Below are 24,589 nucleotides of genomic sequence, written 5' to 3' on the forward strand. Positions count from 1 at the left end.
CTGTTTGTGCGGTATTGTGTTGTTCTGTGCGGTATTGTGTTATTCTGTGCGGCGTCGTGTTGTTCTGTGCGGCGTCGTGTTGTTCAGTGCGACGTCGTGTTGTTCAGTGCGGCATGGTGTTGTTCAGTGCGGCATGGTGTTGTTCAGTGCGGCATGGTGTTGTTCAGTGCGGCATAATATTGTTCAGTGCGGCATAATGTTGTTCAGTGCGGCATGGTGTTGTTCAGTGCGGCATGGTGTTGTTCAGTGCGGCATGGTGTTGTTCAGTGCGGCATAATGTTGTTCAGTGCGCCATAATGTTGTTCAGTGCGGCATGGTGTTGTTCAGTGCGGGATGGTGTTGTTCAGTACAGGATGGTGTTGTTCAGTGCGGCATGGTGTTGTTCAATGCGGCATGGTGTTGTTCAGTGCGGGATGGTGTTGTTCAGTGCGGCATGGTGTTGTTCAGTGCGGCATAATGTTGTTCAGTGCGGCATGGTGTTGTTCAGTGCGGCATGGTGTTGTTCAGTGCGGCATGGTGTTGTTCAGTGCGGCATGGTGTTGTTCAGTGCGGAATGGTGTTGTTCAGTGCGGCATGGTGTTGTTCAGTCCGGGATGGTGTTGTTCAATGCGGGATCGTGTTGTTCAGTGCGGGGTGGTGTTGTTCAGTGCGGGATGGTGTTGTTCAGTGCGGCATGGTGTTGTTCAATGCGGCATGGTGTTGTTCAGTGCGGGATGGTGTTGTTCATTGCGGCATGGTGTTGTTCAGTGCGGCATGGTGTTGTTCAGTGCGGCATGGTGTTGTTCAGTGCGGCATGGTGTTGTTCAGTGCGGCATAATGTTGTTCAGTGCGGCATGGTGTTGTTCAGTGCAGGATGGTGTTGTTCAGTGCGGCATGGTGTTGTTCAATGCGGCATGGTGTTGTTCAATGCAGGATCGTGTTGTTCAGTGCAGCATAATGTTGTTCAGTGCAGCATGGTGTTGTTCAGTGCGGCATGGTGTTGTTCAATGCGGCATGGTGTTGTTCACTGCGGGATGGTGTTGTTCAATGCGGGATCGTGTTGTTCAGTGCGGCATAATGTTGTTCAGTGCAGCATGGTGTTGTTCAGTGCGGCATGGTGTTGTTCAGTGCGACATAATGTTGTTTAGTGCGGCATAATGTTGTTCAGTGCGGCATAATGTTGTTCAGTGCGGCATGGTGTTGTTCAGTGCGGCATGGTGTTGTTCAGTGCGGCATGGTGTTGTTCAGTGCAGGATGGTGTTGTTCAGTGCGGCATGGTGTTGTTCAATGCGGCATGGTGTTGTTCAGTGCGGGATGGTGTTGTTCAGTGCAGGATGGTGTTGTTCAGTGCGGCATGGTGTTGTTCAGTGCGGAATGGTGTTGTTCAGTGCGGCATGGTGTTGTTCAGTGCGGCATGGTGTTGTTCAGTGCAGGATGGTGTTGTTCAATGCGGGATCGTGTTGTTCAGTGCGGCATGGTGTTGTTCAGTGCGGCATGGTGTTGTTCAGTGCGGCATGGTGTTGTTCAGTGCGGCATAATGTTGTTCAGTGCGGCATGGTGTTGTTCAGTGCGGCATGGTGTTGTTCAGTGCGGCATAATGTTGTCCAGTGCGCCATAATGTTGTTCAGTGCGGCATGGTGTTGTTTAGTGCGGGATGGTGTTGTTCAGTGCAGGATGGTGTTGTTCAGTGCGGCATGGTGTTGTTCAATGCGGCATGGTGTTGTTCAGTGCGGGATGGTGTTGTTCAGTGCGGCATGGTGTTGTTCAGTGCGGCATAATGTTGTTCAGTGCGGCATGGTGTTGTTCAGTGCGGCATGGTGTTGTTCAGTGCGGCATGGTGTTGTTCAGTGCGGCATGGTGTTGTTCAGTGCGGAATGGTGTTGTTCAGTGCGGCATGGTGTTGTTCAGTGCGGGATGGTGTTGTTCAATGCGGGATCGTGTTGTTCAGTGCGGGGTGGTGTTGTTCAGTGCAGGATGGTGTTGTTCAGTGCAGGATGGTGTTGTTCAGTGTGGCATGGTGTTGTTCAATGCAGGATCGTGTTGTTCAGTGCAGCATATTGTTGTTAAGTGCAGCATGGTGTTGTTCAGTGCGGCATGGTGTTGTTCAATGCGGCATGGTGTTGTTCAGTGCGGGATGGTGTTGTTCAGTGCGGCATGGTGTTTTTCAGTGCGGCATAATGTTGTTCAGTGCGGCATGGTGTTGTTCAGTGCGGCATGGTGTTGTTCAGTGCAGGATGGTGTTGTTCAGTGCGGCATGGTGTTGTTCAATGCAGGATCGTGTTGTTCAGTGCAGCATAATGTTGTTCAGTGCAGCATGGTGTTGTTCAGTGCGGCATGGTGTTGTTCAATGCGGCATGGTGTTGTTCACTGCGGGATGGTGTTGTTCAATGCGGGATCGTGTTGTTCAGTGCGGCATAATGTTGTTCAGTGCAGCATGGTGTTGTTCAGTGCGGCATGGTGTTGTTCAGTGCGACATAATGTTGTTTAGTGCGGCATAATGTTGTTCAGTGCGGCATAATGTTGTTCAGTGCGGCATGGTGTTGTTCAGTGCGGCATGGTGTTGTTCAGTGCGGCATGGTGTTGTTCAGTGCAGGATGGTGTTGTTCAGTGCAGCATGGTGTTGTTTAATGCGGCATGGTGTTGTTCAGTGCGGGATGGTGTTGTTCAGTGCAGGATGGTGTCGTTCAGTGCGGCATGGTGTTGTTCAGTGCGGAATGGTGTTGTTCAGTGCGGCATGGTGTTGTTCAGTGCGGCATGGTGTTGTTCAGTGCAGGATGGTGTTGTTCAATGCGGGATCGTGTTGTTCAGTGCGGCATGGTGTTGTTCAGTGCGGCATGGTGTTGTTCAGTGCGGCATAATGTTGTTCAGTGCGGCATGGTGTTGTTCAGTGCGGCATGGTGTTGTTCAGTGCGGCATGGTGTTGTTCAGTGCGGCATGGTGTTGTTCAGTGCGGCATAATGTTGTCCAGTGCGCCATAATGTTGTTCAGTGCGGCATGGTGTTGTTTAGTGCGGGATGGTGTTGTTCAGTGCAGGATGGTGTTGTTCAGTGCGGCATGGTGTTGTTCAATGCGGCATGGTGTTGTTCAGTGCGGGATGGTGTTCTTCAGTGCGGCATGGTGTTGTTCAGTGCGGCATAATGTTGTTCAGTGCGGCATGGTGTTGTTCAGTGCGGCATGGTGTTGTTCAGTGCGGCATGGTGTTGTTCAGTGCGGAATGGTGTTGTTCAGTGCGGCATGGTGTTGTTCAGTGCGGGATGGTGTTCAATGCGGGATCGTGTTGTTCAGTGCGGGGTGGTGTTGTTCAGTGCAGGATGGTGTTGTTTAGTGCAGGATGGTGTTGTTCAGTGCGGCATGGTGTTGTTCAATGCAGGATCGTGTTGTTCAGTGCAGCATAATGTTGTTCAGTGCAGCATGGTGTTGTTCAGTGCGGCATGGTGTTGTTCAATGCGGCATGGTGTTGTTCAGTGCGGGATGGTGTTGTTCAGTGCGGCATGGTGTTTTTCAGTGCGGCATAATGTTGTTCAGTGCGGCATGGTGTTGTTCAGTGCGGCATGGTGTTGTTCAGTGCGACATAATGTTGTTCAGTGCGGCATAATGTTGTTCAGTGCGGCATGGTGTTGTTCAGTGCGGCATGGTGTTGTTCAGTGCGGCATGGTGTTGTTCAGTGCGGCATGGTGTTGTTCAGTGCAGGATGGTGTTGTTCAGTGCAGGATGGTGTTGTTCAATGCGGCATGGTGTTGTTCAGTGCGGGATGGTGTTGTTCAGTGCAGGATGGTGTTGTTCAGTGCGGCATGGTGTTGTTCAGTGCGGAATGGTGTTGTTCAGTGCGGCATGGTGTTGTTCAGTGCGGCATGGTGTTGTTCAGTGCAGGATGGTGTTGTTCAATGCGGGATGGTGTTGTTCAGTGCGGGATGGTGTTGTTCAGTGCAGGATGGTGTTGTTCAGTGCGGCATGGTGTTGTTCAATGCGGCATGGTGTTGTTCAGTGCAGGATGGTGTTGTTCAGTGCGGCATGGTGTTGTTCAATGCGGCATGGTGTTGTTCAATGCGGCATGGTGTTGTTCAGTGCGGCATGGTGTTGTTCAGTGCGGCATGGTGTTGTTCAGTGCAGCGTAATGTTGTTCAGTGCGGCATGGTGTTGTTCAGTGCGGAATGGTGTTGTTCAGTGCGGCATGGTGTTGTTCAGTGCAGGATGGTGTTGTTCAGTGCGGCATGGTGTTGCTCAGTGCGGCATGGTGTTGTTCAGTGCGGGATGGTGTTGTTCATTGCGGCATGGTGTTGTTCAGTGCGGCATGGTGTTGTTCAGTGCGGCATGGTGTTGTTCAGTGCGGCATAATGTTGTTCAGTGCGCCATAATGTTGTTCAGTGCGGCATGGTGTTGTTCAGTGCGGGATGGTGTTGTTCAGTGCGGGATGGTGTTGTTCAGTGCGGCATGGTGTTGTTTAGTGCGGCATAATGTTGTTCAGTGCGGCATAATGTTGTTCAGTGCGGCATAATGTTGTTCAGTGCGGGATGGTGTTGTTCATTGCGGCATGGTGTTGTTCAGTGCGGCATGGTGTTGTTCAGTGCGGCATGGTGTTGTTCAGTGCGGGATGGTGTTGTTCAGTGCAGGATGGTGTTGTTCAGTGCGGCATGGTGTTGTTCAGTGCGGCATGGTGTTGTTCATTTCGGCATAATGTTGTTCAGTGCGGCATAATGTTGTTTAGTGCGGCATGGTGTTGTTCAGTGCGGGATGGTGTTGTTCAGTGCGTTATAATGTTGTTCAGTGCGGCATGGTGTTGTTCAGTGCGGCATGGTGTTGTTCAGTGCGGCATGGTGTTGTTCAGTGCGGCATAATGTTGTTCAGTGCGGCATAATGTTGTTCAGTGCGGCATGGTGTTGTTCAGTGCGGGATGGTGTTGTTCAGTGCGGGATGGTGTTGTTCAGTGCGGCATGGTGTTCAATGCGGAATGGTGTTGTTCAGTGCAGGATGGTGTTGTTCAGTGCGGCATGGTGTTGTTCAGTGCGGCATAATGTTGTTCAGTGCGGCATGGTGTTGTTCAGTGCGGCATGGTGTTGTTCAGTGCGGCATGGTGTTGTTCAGTGCGGCATAATGTTGTTCAGTGCGGCATGGTGTTGTTCAGTGCGGCATGGTGTTGTTCAGTGCGGCATAATGTTCAGTGCGGCATAATGTTGTTCAGTGCGGCATGGTGTTGTTCAGTGCGGGATGGTGTTGTTCAGTGCAGGATGGTGTTGTTCAGTGCGGCATGGTGTTCAGTGCGGGATGGTGTCTTTCAGTGCGGCATGGTGTCGTTCAGTGCGGCATGGTGTCTTTCAGTGCGGCATGGTGTCGTTCAGTGAGGCATGGTGTTGTTCAGTGCGGCATGGTGTTGTTTAGTGTGGCATGGTGTTGTTCACTGCGGGATGGTGTTGTTCAGTGTGGCATGGTGTTCAGTGCGGCATGGTGTTGTTCAGTGCGGTATCGTGTTGTTCAGTGCGGTATCGTGTTTCTCAGTGCGGTATCGTGTTGTTCAGTGCAGTATCGTTGTGTTGTTCGTATTGTGTTTAACACTTAGCCTCTAACACTTAGCCTCTAACACTTAGCCTCTAGCATCTAGAAGGTAAATAAATAGGAAGGAAGGACTCACCGGTGACGTCTTCGCCCACGTCCAAGCGTTGTACTTTGTATTTTCATCCTTCTGACAGTGGAAAACATAGCCAACAAACACCGTGGAACCTAAACGAATGAAAGAAAACTATCATTTGGCCACAACCAACATTCACAGATACAACACAATGTGACGTGCGGGGTTGAGGTTAAAGGTTGAGTGAAGGGCCCTCGTTTTAAACTACTTTTTTGAAAAGGATTGGGAACAAGTAAGACGTATTTAATTTATTTAATGGGAAGTAGTAAGAGCTATTGAATTTAATCTATGTATTATATTCTATTGTATTGTATTCTGTTGTATTCTTTTGGATTGTATTCACACTAACCCCACTAAAACTTCAGCCCACAAAAACTCGCCTCTGGCGCCTAGCCTCTGGCACTTAGCCTCTAACACTTAGCCTTTAACACTTAGCCTTTAACACTTAGCCTTTAACACTTAGCCTAGAAGGTGAATAAATAGGGTTAAAGGTTGAGTGAAGGGACCTCGTTTTAAACTACTTTTTTGTAAAGGAGTGGGAACAAGTAAGACGTATTTAATTTATTTAATGGGAAGTAGTAAGACTTATTAAATTTATTTAATCTACTTTTCTTCCCAGGCAAAATTTGATGTGCTGCAATTCCAAATTTCCAAAGTGAATGAAGGAATGAAGTCCTTTAAATTATGATTTTGTATAAATACTAGGCATTAACACAAAATCGACGGCACAAAATGGGCAGACTTTACTTGTTTGAAAAGGACTGGTTACAAGACAGACTTTTTTAATTTATTTAATGGGAAGAAGACTTATTTAGTTTAATTGATCTATTTTTGTTCCCTGGCAAAATTCGATTTGCTGCAATTCCAAATTTCCAAAGTGAATGAAGGAAAGAAGTCGTTTAAATTATGATTTTGTTTAAATACTAGGCATAGACACAAAATCTACGGCACAAAATGGGCAGACTTTACTTGTTTGAAGAGGACTGGTTACAAGACAGACTTTTCTGATTTATTTAATGGGAAGAAGACTTATTTAGTTTATTTAATCTATTTTTGTTCCCTGGCAAAATTGGATTTGCTGAAATTGTATTTTGCCAAATCTTGCCTTGAGACCTGATAGGAAGTATTAAACGCTTAGTTAAATCAATACAAGTTGGTAATAAGAGCGAGTAATGTTGGTTGAACCGATGAATGAAGGTTGAAAGCAATTTAAATTATGACTTTGTATAAATACTAGATATTAACAGAACATCTACTGCGCGAAATGGGCAGAGTTTACTTGTTTGAGAAGGAGTGGCTTATTCAAAACTAAGATTTATTTAATCTGTTTGTTCCCAGGCAAAATTGGATGTGATGCAATTCCAAATTTCACCACATGATGGTGCCCAATTTTGACTTCATAGGACATATTAAACACTTAGCTTGTTATTATGTTCAAGGTAATCAGATTTGTTTATTATTCTAATGGCCTCTTCAAAACTATTCTGGATTACTACTTTGGATCTATTCTACATTACTTGGCAACAACATACTCTGTAACAGATTAGGCAGTATAATCATATCTGTTAACTTGAGAGTGCCCACACTCAATCTACTTATCGTGATGTGTTAAATCAATTACTGTTAGACATTATTTGTCTGATAATCTACCAAATCTTTGAATTGAAGAATTTGTGATTTAATTAATAGCTTGTTGTTATGTTAAGGGTAATCAGACTTGTATATAATTCTAATGGCCTTCTTTTGAAAACTATTCTGAATTACAACTTTGGATCTTATATTACTTTGCAACAATCTACTCCGTGACAGATTAGGCAGTATAATCACATATGTTAACTTCAGTGCCCACACTGTATTTATTTATGGTTATTTGTTAAATCAAGTACTGTTAGACATGAAATAGGAAGTGTTTAACATAAATGTTATGGCTACTCACCATTGTAGCTCGCTCCTGGTCAATGATACGAGCCTCTTCTTGCAGTGGAAAACTTGCAGCCAACAAACACCGTGGAACCTAAAGGAATGAAATTAAACATTAACATTTCGCCTCGACCAATTTTCACACGTACAACGCAACGCGGCTACACTTCTGCTATTACAAACGTAAATCTCCTTAAACACAATGAGTGTTACTTACCGTGTACGCTCTAGACGGTCCAGTTGCAAGCAGAAAATAAAGATATTTCTGTTGATAATCGTCGCTGCTCAGTGGCTCACGGCCATCGCGCCAACAGATTTGAATTTTGGCGGAGGTTCGGGCAATTACGTCATATCCACGGCACATGACTGCGACGTAATACCCGCTTATCTGAAACGGCAGTTAAAAGTAGAGTTACATCAAGTTTTCTTGGAACCTAAACGAATGAAAGAAAACTATCATTTGGCCACAACCAACATTCACAGATACAACACAACGTGCGGGGTTGGGGTTAAAGATTGAGTGAAGGGCCCTCGTTTTAAACTACTGTTTTGAAAAGGAGTGGGAACAAGTAAGACGTATTTAATTTATTTAATGGGAAGTAGTAAGACTTATTAAATTTATTTAATCTACTTTTCTTCCCAGGCAAAATTTGATGTGCTGCAATTCCAAATTTCCAAAGTGAATGAAGGAATGAAGTCCTTTAAATTATGATTTTGTATAAATACTAGGCATTAACACAAAATCGACGGCACAAAATGGGCAGACTTTACTTGTTTGAAAAGGACTGGTTACAAGACAGACTTTTTTAATTTATTTAATGGGAAGAAGACTTATTTAGTTTAATTGATCTATTTTTGTTCCCTGCCAAAATTCGATTTGCTGCAATTCCAAATTTCCAAAGTGAATGAAGGAAAGAAGTCGTTTAAATTATGATTTTGTTTAAATACTAGGCATAGACACAAAATCTACGGCACAAAATGGGCAGACTTTACTTGTTTGAAGAGGACTGGTTACAAGACAGACTTTTCTGATTTATTTAATGGGAAGAGGACTTATTTAGTTTATTTAATCTATTTTTGTTCCCTGGCAAAATTGGATTTGCTGAAATTGTATTTTGCCAAATCTCGATTTGAGACCTGATAGGAAGTATTAAACGCTTAGTTAAATCAATACAAGTTGGTAATAAGAGCGAGTAATGTTGGTTGAACCGATGAATGAAGGTTGAAAGCAATTTAAATTATGACTTTGTATAAATACTAGATATTAACAGAACATCTACTGCGCAAAATGGGCAGAGTTTACTTGTTTGAGAAGGAGTGGCTTATTCAAAACTAAGATTTATGTAATCTGTTTGTTCCCAGGCAAAATTGGATGTGATGCAATTCCAAATTTCACCACATGATGGTGCCCAATTTTGACTTCATAGGACATATTAAACACTTAGCTTGTTATTATGTTCAAGGTAATCAGATTTGTTTATCATTCTAATGGCCTCTTCAAAACTATTCTGGATTACTACTTTGGATCTATTCTACATTACTTGGCAACAACATACTCTGTAACAGATTAGGCAGTATAATCACATATGTTAACTTGAGAGTGCCCACACTCAATCTACTTATCGTGATGTGTTAAATCAATTACTGTTAGACATTATTTGTCTGATAATCTACCAAATCTTTGAATTGAAGAATTTGTGATTTAATTAATAGCTTGTTCAGGGTAATCAGACTTGTATATAATTCTAATGGCCTTCTTTTGAAAACTATTCTGAATTACAACTTTGGATCTTATATTACTTTGCAACAATCTACTCCGTGACAGATTAGGCAGTATAATCACATATGTTAACTTCAGTGCCCACACTGTATTTATTTATGGTTATTTGTTAAATCAAGTACTGTTAGACATGAAATAGGAAGTGTTTAACATAAATGTTATGGCTACTCACCATTGTAGCTCGCTCCTGGTCAATGATACGAGCCTCTTCTTGCAGTGGAAAACTTGCAGCCAACAAACACCGTGGAACCTAAAGGAATGAAATTAAACATTAACATTTCGCCTCGACCAATTTTCACACGTACAACGCAACGCGGCTACACTTCTGCTATTACAAACGTAAATCTCCTTAAACACAATGAGTGTTACTTACCGTGTACGCTCTAGACGGTCCAGTTGCAAGCAGAAAATAAAGATATTTCTGTTGATAATCGTCGCTGCTCAGTGGCTCACGGCCATCGCGCCAACAGATTTGAATTTTGGCGGAGGTTCGGGCAATTACGTCATATCCGCGGCATTTGACTGCGACGTAATACCCGCTTATCTGAAACGGCAGTTAAAAGTAGAGTTACATCAAGTTTTCTTGGAACCTAAACGAATGAAAGAAAACTATCATTTGGCCACAACCAACATTCACAGATACAACACAACGTGCGGGGTTGAGGTTAAAGATTGAGTGAAGGGCCCTCGTTTTAAACTACTGTTTTGAAAAGGAGTGGGAACAAGTAAGACGTATTTAATTTATTTAATGGGAAGTAGTAAGACTTATTAAATTTATTTAATCTACTTTTCTTCCCAGGCAAAATTTGATGTGCTGCAATTCCAAATTTCCAAAGTGAATGAAGGAATGAAGTCCTTTAAATTATGATTTTGTATAAATACTAGGCATTAACACAAAATCGACGGCACAAAATGGGCAGACTTTACTTGTTTGAAAAGGACTGGTTACAAGACAGACTTTTTTAATTTATTTAATGGGAAGAAGACTTATTTAGTTTAATTGATCTATTTTTGTTCCCTGCCAAAATTCGATTTGCTGCAATTCCAAATTTCCAAAGTGAATGAAGGAAAGAAGTCGTTTAAATTATGATTTTGTTTAAATACTAGGCATAGACACAAAATCTACGGCACAAAATGGGCAGACTTTACTTGTTTGAAGAGGACTGGTTACAAGACAGACTTTTCTGATTTATTTAATGGGAAGAGGACTTATTTAGTTTATTTAATCTATTTTTGTTCCCTGGCAAAATTGGATTTGCTGAAATTGTATTTTGCCAAATCTCGATTTGAGACCTGATAGGAAGTATTAAACGCTTAGTTAAATCAATACAAGTTGGTAATAAGAGCGAGTAATGTTGGTTGAACCGATGAATGAAGGTTGAAAGCAATTTAAATTATGACTTTGTATAAATACTAGATATTAACAGAACATCTACTGCGCAAAATGGGCAGAGTTTACTTGTTTGAGAAGGAGTGGCTTATTCAAAACTAAGATTTATGTAATCTGTTTGTTCCCAGGCAAAATTGGATGTGATGCAATTCCAAATTTCACCACATGATAGTGCCCAATTTTGACTTCATAGGACATATTAAACACTTAGCTTGTTATTATGTTCAAGGTAATCAGATTTGTTTATCATTCTAATGGCCTCTTCAAAACTATTCTGGATTACTACTTTGGATCTATTCTACATTACTTGGCAACAACATACTCTGTAACAGATTAGGCAGTATAATCACATATGTTAACTTGAGAGTGCCCACACTCAATTTACTTATCGTGATGTGTTAAATCAATTACTGTTAGACATTATTTGTCTGATAATCTACCAAATCTTTGAATTGAAGAATTTGTGATTTAATTAATAGCTTGTTCAGGGTAATCAGACTTGTATATAATTCTAATGGCCTTCTTTTGAAAACTATTCTGAATTACAACTTTGGATCTTATATTACTTTGCAACAATCTACTCGGTGACAGATTAGGCAGTATAATCACATATGTTAACTTCAGTGCCCACACTGTATTTATTTATGGTTATTTGTTAAATCAAGTACTGTTAGACATGAAATAGGAAGTGTTTAACATAAATGTTATGGCTACTCACCATTGTAGCTCGCTCCTGGTCAATGATATGAGCCTCTTCTTGCAGTGGAAAACTTGCAGCCAACAAACACCGTGGAACCTAAAGGAATGAAATTAAACATTAACATTTCGCCCGGACCAACATTCACACGTACAACGCAACGCGGCTACACTTCTGCTATTACAAACGTAAATCTCCTTAAACACAACGAGTGTTACTTACCGTGTACACTCTAGGCAAAATTGGATGTGATGCAATTCCAAATCTATCTGAAACGGCAGTTAAAAGTAGAGTTACATCAAGTTTTCTTTTTTAATCAACACAATCATTTACAACCGTTGACCAGAAAGAATCGTCGAAATTCGACGTCCCCCACAAACGCCACGCTCACTCGCTTTTCAGGGCAACAAAAGTACTTCTTTTTAAAAACGATGAGTTGTACTTACCGTGTACGCTCTGGACGGTCCAGTTGCAAGCAGAAAATAAAAATATTTCTCTTGTTAGTCGTATGTTACCATCCGCTGTGTCTTTGTCAACATCGCCGCCATTTTCCTACTTCCTGCTGCGAGCCACGCCCACGGATTTAAATTTGGGCGGAAGCTCTTTCCATTGGCGTCGTTTTCGCGTATAGCAAATCCGATTGGTTGGGAAGGGGGCACGGTTATGCAGCCGAGGAGTCCTGTGATCGGTGGGATGTAAAGTAGGCGTCGACGTCACGTCCGCGTCACGTGACCACGACGTGGCAGACGTCAAATAGCAACCGCTGTTTTGTTTAGTAGACTTACAGTTGTTATGCATTGACATAATGGCGCACACACCAAATAGATTTAAATAAATTAAATAATTCTTCTGCCCACTCCCTTTTAAACAAGTTAACTCTGCCCACGTCCATTGACGTCTTGTCTGCGTCACGTGACCACGACGTAGCGACGTCATATAGTAACCGCTGTTTTGACCAGTAGACTTAGTTATTATGCGTTGACATAATGGCGCACTGGTTAGCATGGCCACCTCTTAAGCATGATGATGCGGGTTCGACGCCTGATCAATGTTAGCATGGAGTGAGCTGAAGTGCATGGCGCTGAAGATTTGAATCTTTGAAATGCGCTGAGGTCTGACATATCAGGCAGAATGGTTTGCCATCACGTTCAACAAAAAATAGAAACTTTCCCACTCTGATTAAAACGTCCTGTGTTCATCTACGTATTTTCGTTTTGCTGTGCATCTTTTCCCTGCCATTTCGAGAGCCCAATTGACACTCATAGTTTAAAGAAATGTGTTTGCCCATCCTACTTTGTGGAATTTCACCACATGCGCTTTTGACCAAAATACCAAATTGAACTCAAGTGAAGCCAACACGCACAACCCCCCCCCCCCCCCCCCCACACACACACACACACACACACACAAATGGTGATATGAACATAAAAGAGCCGCATGCGGTTCGGGAGTTGCGGCTTGGCCAAACCTGTACTATACAACTTTATTTGTATAAAATTTTCACAACAGCTGTCACACAAACAAAGCGGGAAAAACCGAAGACGTGCGTGTTCCGCCCACGCTGGATTTATTTGCACCTTTGAAAAGACACCGTATTGCCGCAGATGTGGCAAAGAGTACTTTTGGGCATCTGAGACGGAAGGATGTCCAAAGCATCACGTCACCTGCTCTGGTAGGCATGGTGGTGGGACGTTGAGGTCAACCGCTTTGGGGTTGGCTGACTCTTTGATCGCAGGATGCCACACACTTGAAGACAGAAGCAGAAAAGCAGAGCTAAATGCAAAATGTACTCACCGGTGACTCCAATTTTTTTCCCCCCTGAAGAAACAGCTGGACGGGTGGCCCCGGCTGGCCAGTGGGACTCTTGTTATTCTGACCCTTTTTAGTGCGCGTTTGGGGCAACAACCGTTTTTTGTGGCGCTCTCTTCTGGTTCAAAAGTGCCCTGCATGTGAATTTGCTTTTCCTGCCTTCTGATTGGATGAGCGCCGGTGTGACGCGGTGCCTCTGTCACCGTGGCGGGGGGTATACGTTGGCATCGGAGCGTCTGCCAACGTCTGAGACCGGCTGGCAGTGTATCGGAGGTGTCGAGTGCGGTGCCGCTGGAGCTCACTCACCAGCTGGTGTTAGGGCCACAGAATGAAGGCCAAGGAGAAGAATAGAAAGAGAAACAGAAACTTCTCCTCCAATTGTTTGATTTGTCTCTTCTGAGCTTCGATGAATTCTTTCAGCTCTTTGTTCCTCTAGGACGGACAAATGGAAAGTGGCATTCAAAAGCCAGTAAGCGTGCAAGTAAGTGCCGGGCTGGCTTTGGGCCCTTACCTGTTGCGCGCTGTGCAGCAGATCCATTCTCTCTTGGAGGATGCAAGCGTCGCGCTCCCTCAACTCGCACATCAGGGCTCGCTTCCATTGGTCCACGGCGCTCCTAAGCTCTTCTCTCTGATCCGCCGTCAGCACGTCATTCACGCCAGCGTGGCTGGCTTTTTCGCCGTCCGTGGCGGGGCAGTCCCGCTGCGGTAGCGCCTCGTACAACATGGCCTCCAGCTCCAGGATCCTCTGGGCCGCAATCCTCGTCCATCAGTGGTCCGGCGGGAGATTTGAGGACGGCTTACCTTATGAGCCTGGTCCATGGAACACTTCCTGAAGTCCAACTCTTCATCCAGGTAGCCCTTCTGCTTGCAGAACATATCCTAGCACAGCTCAAGGTCAGAATTGTTGGGGCACATTGCCGGAGTTCCCCTTGGCTGATGTCGCGTGTCTGTCTACCTTCTCACTTTCAATGTCCAACATCTTCTGTTGAAGTGCTGACTTGGTCACTTTGATGTATTCTAACCACTGAGGAAAGGCTGCTGTCACATAAGCAGAATGCGAGAGCGTGCGTGGACGTGCGCGTTACCTTCTCGGCTAGGGTGAGAAGGGTCCTGGCGTGAATCACGACCACCTGCTCCTCGTTGGTGAGATTCTGCAAGAGCCCAAAGGCACAGCGTCAACAAGCTTCTTTCAGCGCAAAGCCTTCCAAAAGTCACATTTGAGCCGCCGAGTCTCGTGGAGTGCGAACATAAGGAGTTCGACATACACTTACGGCGTTATAGCCCAGGATGTCCAGCTTCTTCATCAGATCACTGATGACGATGTCCGGGGGAAAGGCGCAAGGAGCAATGTAAGGTGTTCTGGGACCTCGGGTTAAGGTTAGGGTTGCGAGGGACGCCTTACGTACGCTCACGCCCTCGGCCTCGCAGTAGATCTGCAAAGGGCTGAGGCCGTCTGGGAAACGGACTTGCAGAAACTTCAAGACGGGGGAGCGCCACTCCCTCTCCTGAAAGGCAGAGGCATGCATCCGTCCGTCCGTCCGTCCGTCCGTCCGTCACATCTCTGGCCTCAACACGCTTGTGCGAGTCTTCCCACCTCCAGCTCCAGGATGCGGAACTCAAGCAGTTCGTTTTGGTCTCGGATATCCTGGATGTGCTCTTTCAGACGCGCTTCTTCCGCCTCCATCCGCCTGACCTGAAAAGACAGTCAGACCTCATCTGCGGGGCTTCCCGACAGGTGTGACGCCAAGCGACTCCGCCCAGCGCCTTTCTTTCCGTCACCTTTTCGGCCAACTGCTGATTGCTCTGACGCAGCAGCTGCTTCTCCTCCACCCACTTGACATTCTAGAAGAGACAAACGCGTGGACAGCTTTGGAATGTTGTGTCATTTTCATCCACAAATTCTTTGGTTGACTGGAAAATGACATTTGCTTTTCTCCGCATTTTCCCAGCCACGTTCGGGGGGGGGGGGTTGGTCCAGTAATGCCAGACGGATGAGTGACTGAAGAATGTAGCTATTTTGTCTGAGAAAAAGGTGTGCTCATTGATGAGCTTACCTGTCCTTGTTGCTTCAGCGCTGACTCCAGATCTGCTACTCTGCTTTGATAGTGACACATTTCTACCATCAGCTTTTCTCTGGTCTGAAAGGAGGAGGAGGGAGGCTCCTCCTCCTCCTTTCAGACCAGAGAACACCCGAGGCTGGGTGAGAACGGGGAGGCTGCGACCCGGCCGGGGGTTGCGGGAAGGGGCGCCACCTTGATCTCCTTCTCGGCGTCGTAGTCCCCTTTCGCTGGTCTGGGCTAGCAGAGCGTAGGCTCGTTGCAGCGCTTGATATTCTTGCGTCAGCTGGCGGTAGCGAAGCTCCGCCTCTTCATGCACACACCAATGCAACACAGCACTAGTACCAGAATCAGTCAGACCGGCGACAAAGCACCCGCGACGCAAAGACGAGTCCGATTCCAGGCTGAAGAGGAATGTTTGGTGCCAATACGCTGGCAGAAATGGCTGGCTACCTCTTCGGGTTCCGTGTCGGGGGTTCTGTCGGTGTGAAAAGACAAGGACGATCCGTCCGAGTCCACCAACACGTCTTCGTCGTAGCCGTAAAATGTTTCGATGACCTGCGGGCGCGGAAGCAAACATCTCTCTGAACAAACTGAAGCGACACCTCACGATGAATCGACGAGAGGAACGATAGCGAGAAAAAGGCCATTTCATCTTGCGCAACACCAAGCAGCCGCAAACAAACAGACTCACCTTGCAGGACCTCACGCTTTGTTCCTCCTCAGAGATTCTCGACGTCGGTATCGTAGCAGCAAATCTCTCTCCTGTCGACACAAATAATCCGCCTTTGAGATTCTTTGGATGCAAAGGGAACGAACGGCTCCGGCGCAGAAACAAACGCGACTCACAATGACATTTCTGACATGAGCTCCTGTCTCCAGAGCCTGAAAAACACGTCACCGGCGATGATTGGAGGGACGCTCGTCTTTTCCAAAAGTGACAACTACAGGGTGTGTCAGGGTTTTCCAGATTATCTTTATCGTATCATTGTGTTGCTTTGACTTTGACTGCGACCTGTAATAAATAATATTATTTATCCCTTATTTATCCCTATCGCTTATCCCTTCCTACACAAAGTCGTAAAACACCCCTTGCTATGTTTTGACTAGAGGTCAAGGGCTTCCTCTATTCAATCCACTCTTACACCCACCCTGTTTCTCTTAATTAAAATGCTCGTGCAGGAGCCGAGAGTCAGACTTCATTCGTACAACGGATGGACTCTCCACCTGCAGGTGTCCAAAAGAACTTACTTGTCTCCCGTGTGGTTCTTGCAAAATAAGTTGGAGCGAGCGCAACTCTAACAGGGTGCATTTTGCCACTAGCTGCCTACGGACAATGACGTCGCGCTCGCGGCTCATGGTTGACGGGCTGAGCAGCCGGGCAAGTCCGTCGTTTTCAGCGCACAGCGAGTGGCAAAGGCGCTGACAAAACGGGAGCTTTGAGCTGCTGAAAACGGCAAAACAAGTCTAAAGCGTGTTCAAACGCGTGCGCACAATGCTCCTGCTTGAAAGGTCGGAATTTAAGGGGCCAATTTTTTGGATGGCGGCCGCCGGCCAAGCTTTGGACGGAAAAGGTTTCCTGGCGACAGCGAGCGAGCGCGGCGCTGCCGTACGTGCACCGAGTCGCCTGCCTGAAGACCTTGGACAAGTCGTCGATGATGTGCCGCTGCTCCACAACTTGAAGGAACTCCATTTCACCGTCCTGCTGGCCGCAACCGCGGTCCAGGTCATTGAGCGAACTAGGCCTTCTCTGTGGAACACAAATGCAGTGGACTCTGTTGGCACGCCGCCGTTGTCCGCGTCGACTTACCAAGCTTGCCATCTCCTCGTTCTCCTGGGTGACAAAGCGCACTTTGTTTTCAAGGCGACACAGCACCAGCGAGAGTTCTTCATTCTTCCTGCTCAGGCATTTGTTTTTGTACAGGAGTGGCAGAAACTGGCTTTCTGTTTCTCTCAGTCGCTTTAGCTGCAAGCATGAAGTGCGGGATGTGAAAGACGCACAACACGCGGGCCAGAACGTATCCATTCCTTTTGCATCGGTTTGAACGGAATCGTGGCTTTGGCTCCCAATAAAAGACATCTACCAGGCAACCGACTCGCCGCGCCGCTCAACTAATAAGCAAGCGCAATGGGTGCCTCGCTGGATGGCGCGCATCAAACGTAGCGCAAACCTTCAAGCGTGCCGTCAATAAATTACCAGTTCATTGCGCTCTTCAGAAAGCAGGGCGTTTCGATCCTCCAGTTTCCTGATGACTGCGCTGAGCTCAGCGATTTTCAGATGAAACCGTCGCGTGTCCCGATCCTCCTGAGACTGAAAACGCCCCGCAACACACACACACAAGCACTCGTTCAAAGTTCAAAACTGTTTTTGTGCTACCTTCCTCCAGCAACGAACTAAGTCATGCGTACTGCAAGTGTGTGATGAGGTGGCTTACGCAATGAAGAGGATTGCTAGTAGCGGCGTTGACCCCACTTCCAGGGTAGTTTAGGCCCGCCCTTTGGGAATCCCTCAGGGCAGCGATCTGCTGCTCGGCAGCCTGAGTCTGCAGCTGAAGGCGGTGGACGTGGCCGGCCCCAGGGCTTCATCCAAAACACTAACCGCTCTGTCTTTCAGCTTGATCTCATCCGTCTGGATGTACAAACGGGGAGCGCTCAGGCAGGCGGGCAAACTCATTTGCCAGAATTGTGACAAAAACAAAGAGAGCAACCGGCCAATTTTTTTCTGGAATCGACTAGAACACCTTTGCTGTGACAAAAGCGAAGCGAGCAACCGGACATTTTCTTCTTGTGAAATAGAATAGAATAGAATGCCTTAGGTGTCATTGCACTGCAGGTATACAACGAAATTGGGAACATAGCCACGCACCGCGCATCTGATCAGTCCTACCAGTCGGCGGATCTCCCTCTCGCAGTCTCTCTTGGTTCGGCTCAGCTCCTCCCGATGCTGGTGATGAGCCGATCGGAGCTCGGCCGCTCGGGACTGCCAGGCCTGCTGGGCCGCTGCCAGGGCTTCTTCCGCGCTCCTGGTGGAGGCGACACCGCTCGGTCTCCCGACACCGCCGCGTCTCCTCCACCTCCGCCAGCAAAGCGCCCCCCCTCCTCACCTGAGCAGACATTGCGCCACACCGGGCCGTTGAGACCGCAACGGAGCGCCGCGACGCTTACTGGGGACAAGCTACACAATACGGTAGCGGCCACATCGAAGCCCGACGTGGCGTGCGGATAGTCAGACACGGATAGAGCGGATCACCTTGTCCATGGAGCCGTCCCTCAGGCTGAGGACCAAGGCATTCAGTCGCTGGATCTCTCCATCTTTGATTTTGATCACTCTCATCAGCTCCATTTCATGCTGCCGCAGTAATGTCTCCCTGGTAATGGCTAACTCTTTCTGCTTCTCCTCATGGAGTTTGCTTTTGAGTTCCGTCATGGCGGCGGTGGCACGGTGGTGCTCCGCCCGCAGGTCCTGACTTCTTTCTCTCTCCAGACAGCTGACCTGACATGACTTAGACTTAGACAAACTTTATTGTCATCTTGTCTGCACATGGTGCATACAAAACGAAATTCCGTTGCATACGTCTTACAACAAAGTAGTGATATTGCAGTTGAATAGAAGTAACATATCCTATGAAAATATATATATATACATATATACTATATATATATATATATATATATATATTAAAAATAAGTATAAAGTGCAGCAGTGATAATTATGCAATAGTGCAAGTAGGCAAAACAGTATTCAAGAGTGTGCAGAGGAATGCTAAACCATGTATTAAACTTCTATTTAAAGGGTTTATACAAGTTCAGTAAAGTTGGTAGTGCGAGATAGTGCAAGATAGAGGTCCGTAGTGTCATAAAGTACAGTTCTGTGAATGTGTGATGCAGAGTTCAGTTTAGAGCTCAACAGTTCTAGTGTTCAACAGTCTGATGACAGCAGGGAAAAAGCTGTTGCAGAACCTGGTGGACCTGCAGCGGATGCTGCAAACCTCTTCCCAGAGGGCAGCAGGGAGAACAGTCCATGGTGGGGGTGTGATGGGTCATTGATGATGTTACGGGCACGGGACATGCAGCGCTGAGATGAAATGTCCTGAATGGAGGGAAGAGGAGCCCCTATGATCCTCTCTGCTGTCCTCACCACTCTCCTCACGTTCTTCCAATCGGAGGCGGTGCAGCCTCCACACCACACAGAGAGACAGCTTGTCAGAATGCTCTCTATGGTGCTCCTGTAGAACGTCCTCATGATGGGTGGGGGCAGGTGGGCTCTCCTCATCCTCCGCAGGAAGTACAAGCGCTTCTGTGCCCTCTTGACCAGTGCCGTAGTGTTCATAGTCCAGGTGAGGTCTTCTGTGATGTGGACCCCCAGGAATTTGGTGGTGCTGACCACCTCCACAGCTGAGCTGTTGATGATCAGTGGAGCGTGGTGAGGCTGTTTTTTCCTGAAGTCGACGATGATCTCCTTCATCTTCTCCTCATTCAGGATCAGGCTGTTTTCTCTGCACCAGCCCACCAGCTGCTCCACCTCCTCTCTGTAGTCCAGGTCGTTGTTGTCTCTGATGAGCCCCACCACCGTTGTGTCGTCTGCTGACTTCACGATGTGATTGGTGGTGAACCTGAGGACGCAGTCGTGTGTCATCAGGGTGCACAGCAGGGGGCTCAGGACGCAGCCCTGAAGGGAGCCTGTGCTGAGGGTGATGACATCAGAGGTGTTCTGTCCGACCCGGACTGACTGAGGTCTGTTGGTGAGGAAGTCTAGCAGCCAGTTGCGAAGGGGGGTGTTGAAGCCCAGGTGTTCCAATTTTCCTACCAGATGCTGTGGGATGATGGTGTTAAACGCTGAGCTGAAGTCCAGGAACAGCCTCCGCACATGGGTGTTCTTCTCCTCCAGGTGAGCCAGGCTCAGGTGAAGAACGGAGGAGATGGCGTCCTGAGTGGAGCGGTTTTGCCGGTCGGCAAACTGGAACGGGTCAAATAATAGGGGGAGTCTGGAAACGATGTGACCTTTAAGCAGCCTTTCGAAGCACTTCATCATAACCGGAGTCAGTGCAACAGGCCGGTAATCATTAAATGAGGTGATTTGAGGTTTCTTCGGCACCGGAATGATGGAGGCAGTCTTAAAGCACGCCGGCACTGTGGCTTGGCCCAGCGAGGTGTTAAAAATGTCTGTGATGACCCCAGCCAGATGACTTGCACATTCCCTGAACACACGCCCAGGAATGTTGTCGGGGCCAGGGGCCTTACAGGGGTTGACTCTCCTCAGGGTCTTCAACACATCGGCGGAGTCAAGGCAGAGTACCTCCTCTTCCTGATGGGGGACAGTTTTAACTGCTGGAGTGCCGTTTAGTGCCTCGAACCTCCCAAAGAAGTTATTTAGTCCATTTAGAAAGTCAGCATCAACTACACCCACCGGGGGGGGGGAGGGTGAGTTGTAGTCTGTAATCGCCCGTATGCCTTGCCACATACTCCTGATGTTTTTGACGTCGTGGAAACGATCCTGAAATTTTCGACTGCGGTCTCGCTTCGCTATCCTGATGGCACGGTTCAAGTTGGCTCTCGCTGTCCTCAGTGTCTCCTTGTCGCCAGACTTGAAGGCAGAGTTCCGCGCTCGTAGCGTTTGACGTACCTCCTCAGTCATCCAGGGTTGTTGGTTGCCCCGGGTGATGATATTCTTAGTGGTGCTGACGTCCTCGGTGCATTTGTTGATGTAGGCTGACACAGTCATGGCACACGCATGTCTAATCTACATCGGGAAAACTGGGAGGGAGGGAGGCAGGCAGGGAGGCAGGCAGGGAGGCAGGCAGGGAGGCAGGCAGTGTCTGTCTGTTGAGGTTTTCACCTTGTTCTTCTCCTGCTGAAGTTCTAACTGGACGTCCATCAGTTTGGTTCTCAGCTCGTCATTGGCGGCCTGAAGGGCGTCCGTTCGCTCCGCCTTGGCCCGCCCTGCCGGAGCTCGTTTGGACATCTCTTACTCGAGTCTCGCCCGGTCGTCAGTCAGAGATCACAACATTTGTACCTGGAGAGCACAAACGCAGCGCTGTTTTCCACTGGCTTCGAACTCAACTTCAATCGGTACCGTAACTTACAACATCATAAACATAGAACTAGCTTGACTTATTCATTGAATAAATGCATTTGGTTCTTCAAAACTGCATCACGCAACATAGCGTGACCGAGACGGCCGTTATCCACCTGCGTGAAGTTATTTGGTGAAATGAATGAGATGTTTAAGACACCATCGTTCTGTCTCTATGTAGATGAAGGTAAATAATCGATTGCTGAAGGTCCAAAGGTGTTGTGATAAACAAATAAACATATTAGTGATTAGTGACATATTTGTGATAAACATATTAGGCAGGATAATCACATATGTTAACGTGACTGCCCACACTGTATTTATTTATGGTTATTTGTTAAATCGAGTACTGTTAGACATGAAATAGGAAGTGTTTAACATAAATGGAAGACGAAAGGGGTACTCACCATTGTAGCTCCTGCTGGTCAATGATACGAGCCTCTTCTTGCAGTGGAAAACATACAGCCAACAAACACCGTGGAACCTAAAGGAATGAAATTAAACATTAACATTTAGCCTCAACCAACATTCACAGATACAACGCAACGCAAACTACACAAACGTAAATCTTTTTAAACACAATGAGTTGTACTTACCGTGTACGCTCTAGACGGTCCACTTGCAAGCGGAAAATAAAGATATTTCTGTTGATAATCGTCGTGTTTGTATCCGGTGTCTCGCTCAAGGCCATTGCGCCCACAGATTTGAATTTTGGCGAGAGTTCAGCCTATTGACGTCATTTCCGCGGTGTAATACCCGCATATCTGAAACGGCAAAGTTAAGAGTAGAGTTAAATAAAGTTTTTAGTCAACGCAATAATTTACAACCGTTGACCAGTCGAAATAATCGTCGAAATTTGGCGTCTGTGGCTGGAAGCAGACGCCGAGTTCGACATTCCTCCCAAACGCCACACTCCCTTGCTTTTCAGGGCTAAAAAAAAACAGTTGTAATTACCTTGTACGCTCTAGACGGTCAAGTTGCAAGCTGAAAACAAAAATATTTGCCTTGTTAGTCATCGTGTTACTAACAGCTGTGTCTTGTTTGCCAGAACTGCCGCTTTCCTACTTCCTGTTGCAAGCCACGCCCACGGATTATAATTTTGCCGTGAGTTCCGCCTATTGACGTCATGTCCGCGTCACATGACTGCGACGTAATATTATCTAATACTGTTTGTGCGGTATTGTGTTGTTCTGTGCGGTATTGTGTTATTCTGTGCGGCGTCGTGTTGTTCTGTGCGGCGTCGTGTTGTTCAGTGCGACGTCGTGTTGTTCAGTGCGGCATGGTGTTGTTCAGTGCGGCATGGTGTTGTTCAGTGCGGCATGGTGTTGTTCAGTGCGGCATAATGTTGTTCAGTGCGGCATAATGTTGTTCAGTGCGGCATGGTGTTGTTCAGTGCGGCATGGTGTTGTTCAGTGCGGCATGGTGTTGTTCAGTGCGGCATAATGTTGTTCAGTGCGCCATAATGTTGTTCAGTGCGGCATGGTGTTGTTCAGTGCGGGATGGTGTTGTTCAGTGCAGGATGGTGTTGTTCAGTGCGGCATGGTGTTGTTCAATGCGGCATGGTGTTGTTCAGTGCGGGATGGTGTTGTTCAGTGCGGCATGGTGTTGTTCAGTGCGGCATAATGTTGTTCAGTGCGGCATGGTGTTGTTCAGTGCGGCATGGTGTTGTTCAGTGCGGCATGGTGTTGTTCAGTGCGGCATGGTGTTGTTCAGTGCGGAATGGTGTTGTTCAGTGCGGCATGGTATTGTTCAGTCCGGGATGGTGTTGTTCAATGCGGGATCGTGTTGTTCAGTGCGGGGTGGTGTTGTTCAGTGCGGGATGGTGTTGTTCAGTGCGGCATGGTGTTGTTCAATGCGGCATGGTGTTGTTCAGTGCGGGATGGTGTTGTTCATTGCGGCATGGTGTTGTTCAGTGCGGCATGGTGTTGTTCAGTGCGGCATGGTGTTGTTCAGTGCGGCATAATGTTGTTCAGTGCGGCATGGTGTTGTTCAGTGTGGAAAGGTGTTGTTCAGTGCAGGATGGTGTTGTTCAGTGCGGCATGGTGTTGTTCAATGCAGGATCGTGTTGTTCAGTGCAGCATAATGTTGTTCAGTGCAGCATGGTGTTGTTCAGTGCGGCATGGTGTTGTTCAATGCGGCATGGTGTTGTTCACTGCGGGATGGTGTTGTTCAATGCGGGATCGTGTTGTTCAGTGCGGCATAATGTTGTTCAGTGCAGCATGGTGTTGTTCAGTGCGGCATGGTGTTGTTCAGTGCGACATAATGTTGTTTAGTGCGGCATAATGTTGTTCAGTGCGGCATAATGTTGTTCAGTGCGGCATGGTGTTGTTCAGTGCGGCATGGTGTTGTTCAGTGCGGCATGGTGTTGTTCAGTGCAGGATGGTGTTGTTCAGTGCGGCATGGTGTTGTTCAATGCGGCATGGTGTTGTTCAGTGCGGAATGGTGTTGTTCAGTGCAGGATGGTGTTGTTCAGTGCGGCATGGTGTTGTTCAGTGCGGAATGGTGTTGTTCAGTGCGGCATGGTGTTGTTCAGTGCGGCATGGTGTTGTTCAGTGCAGGATGGTGTTGTTCAATGCGGGATCGTGTTGTTCAGTGCGGCATGGTGTTGTTCAGTGCGGCATGGTGTTGTTCAGTGCGGCATAATGTTGTTCAGTGCGGCATGGTGTTGTTCAGTGCGGCATGGTGTTGTTCAGTGCGGCATGGTGTTGTTCAGTGCGGCATGGTGTTGTTCAGTGCGGCATAATGTTGTCCAGTGCGCCATAATGTTGTTCAGTGCGGCATGGTGTTGTTTAGTGCGGGATGGTGTTGTTCAGTGCAGGATGGTGTTGTTCAGTGCGGCATGGTGTTGTTCAATGCGGCATGGTGTTGTTCAGTGCGGGATGGTGTTGTTCAGTGCGGCATGGTGTTGTTCAGTGCGGCATAATGTTGTTCAGTGCGGCATGGTGTTGTTCAGTGCGGCATGGTGTTGTTCAGTGCGGCATGGTGTTGTTCAGTGCGGCATGGTGTTGTTCAGTGCGGAATGGTGTTGTTCAGTGCGGCATGGTGTTGTTCAGTGCGGGATGGTGTTGTTCAATGCGGGATCGTGTTGTTCAGTGCGGGGTGGTGTTGTTCAGTGCAGGATGGTGTTGTTCAGTGCAGGATGGTGTTGTTCAGTGCGGCATGGTGTTGTTCAATGCAGGATCGTGTTGTTCAGTGCAGCATAATGTTGTTCAGTGCAGCGTGGTGTTGTTCAGTGCGGCATGGTGTTGTTCAATGCGGCAT

General features: G+C 47.1%; 1 protein-coding gene and 2 long non-coding RNA genes across 5 annotated transcripts; all 3 read right to left on the reverse strand.

The window, feature by feature from the left end:
* Positions 1 to 5,605: 5,605 nt before the first annotated feature.
* LOC148382111 (uncharacterized) lies at positions 5,606 to 12,058 on the reverse strand. Of its 3 annotated transcripts, XR_015854137.1 has the most exons (6): positions 11,836 to 12,058; positions 11,612 to 11,658; positions 11,411 to 11,488; positions 7,740 to 7,910; positions 7,539 to 7,616; positions 5,606 to 5,694 (listed from the first exon to the last, which is right to left on the reverse strand). It is a non-coding gene; the product is annotated as an uncharacterized LOC148382111 (long non-coding RNA). The 3 variants fall into 3 exon arrangements; XR_015854139.1 differs by lacking the exons at positions 11,411 to 11,488; positions 11,612 to 11,658; positions 11,836 to 12,058 and adding an exon at positions 9,475 to 9,553; XR_015854138.1 differs by lacking the exons at positions 5,606 to 5,694; positions 7,539 to 7,616; positions 7,740 to 7,910 and adding an exon at positions 9,680 to 9,846.
* A 1,267-nt stretch (positions 12,059 to 13,325) lies between these two features.
* LOC148382112 (janus kinase and microtubule-interacting protein 3-like) lies at positions 13,326 to 14,791 on the reverse strand. The gene is made up of 5 exons (XM_088360440.1): positions 14,470 to 14,791; positions 14,284 to 14,349; positions 14,154 to 14,222; positions 13,710 to 14,077; positions 13,326 to 13,630 (listed from the first exon to the last, which is right to left on the reverse strand). Exons 1-4 carry the CDS (start codon positions 14,722 to 14,724, stop codon positions 13,850 to 13,852), a joined length of 618 nt encoding a protein of 205 aa, XP_088216566.1. The 5' UTR covers positions 14,725 to 14,791; the 3' UTR covers positions 13,326 to 13,630; positions 13,710 to 13,849.
* Positions 14,788 to 15,995, reverse strand: LOC148382113 (uncharacterized). Its single transcript, XR_015854102.1, has 4 exons — positions 15,950 to 15,995; positions 15,253 to 15,813; positions 14,978 to 15,040; positions 14,788 to 14,891 (listed from the first exon to the last, which is right to left on the reverse strand). It is a non-coding gene; the product is annotated as an uncharacterized LOC148382113 (long non-coding RNA).
* Positions 15,996 to 24,589: the final 8,594 nt, after the last annotated feature.

The sequence above is a fragment of the Syngnathus floridae genome, chromosome 18, assembly GCF_059516105.1.
Source record: "Syngnathus floridae isolate MCC-2025c chromosome 18, RoL_Sflo_1.0, whole genome shotgun sequence".
NCBI lineage: Eukaryota > Metazoa > Chordata > Actinopteri > Syngnathiformes > Syngnathidae > Syngnathus > Syngnathus floridae.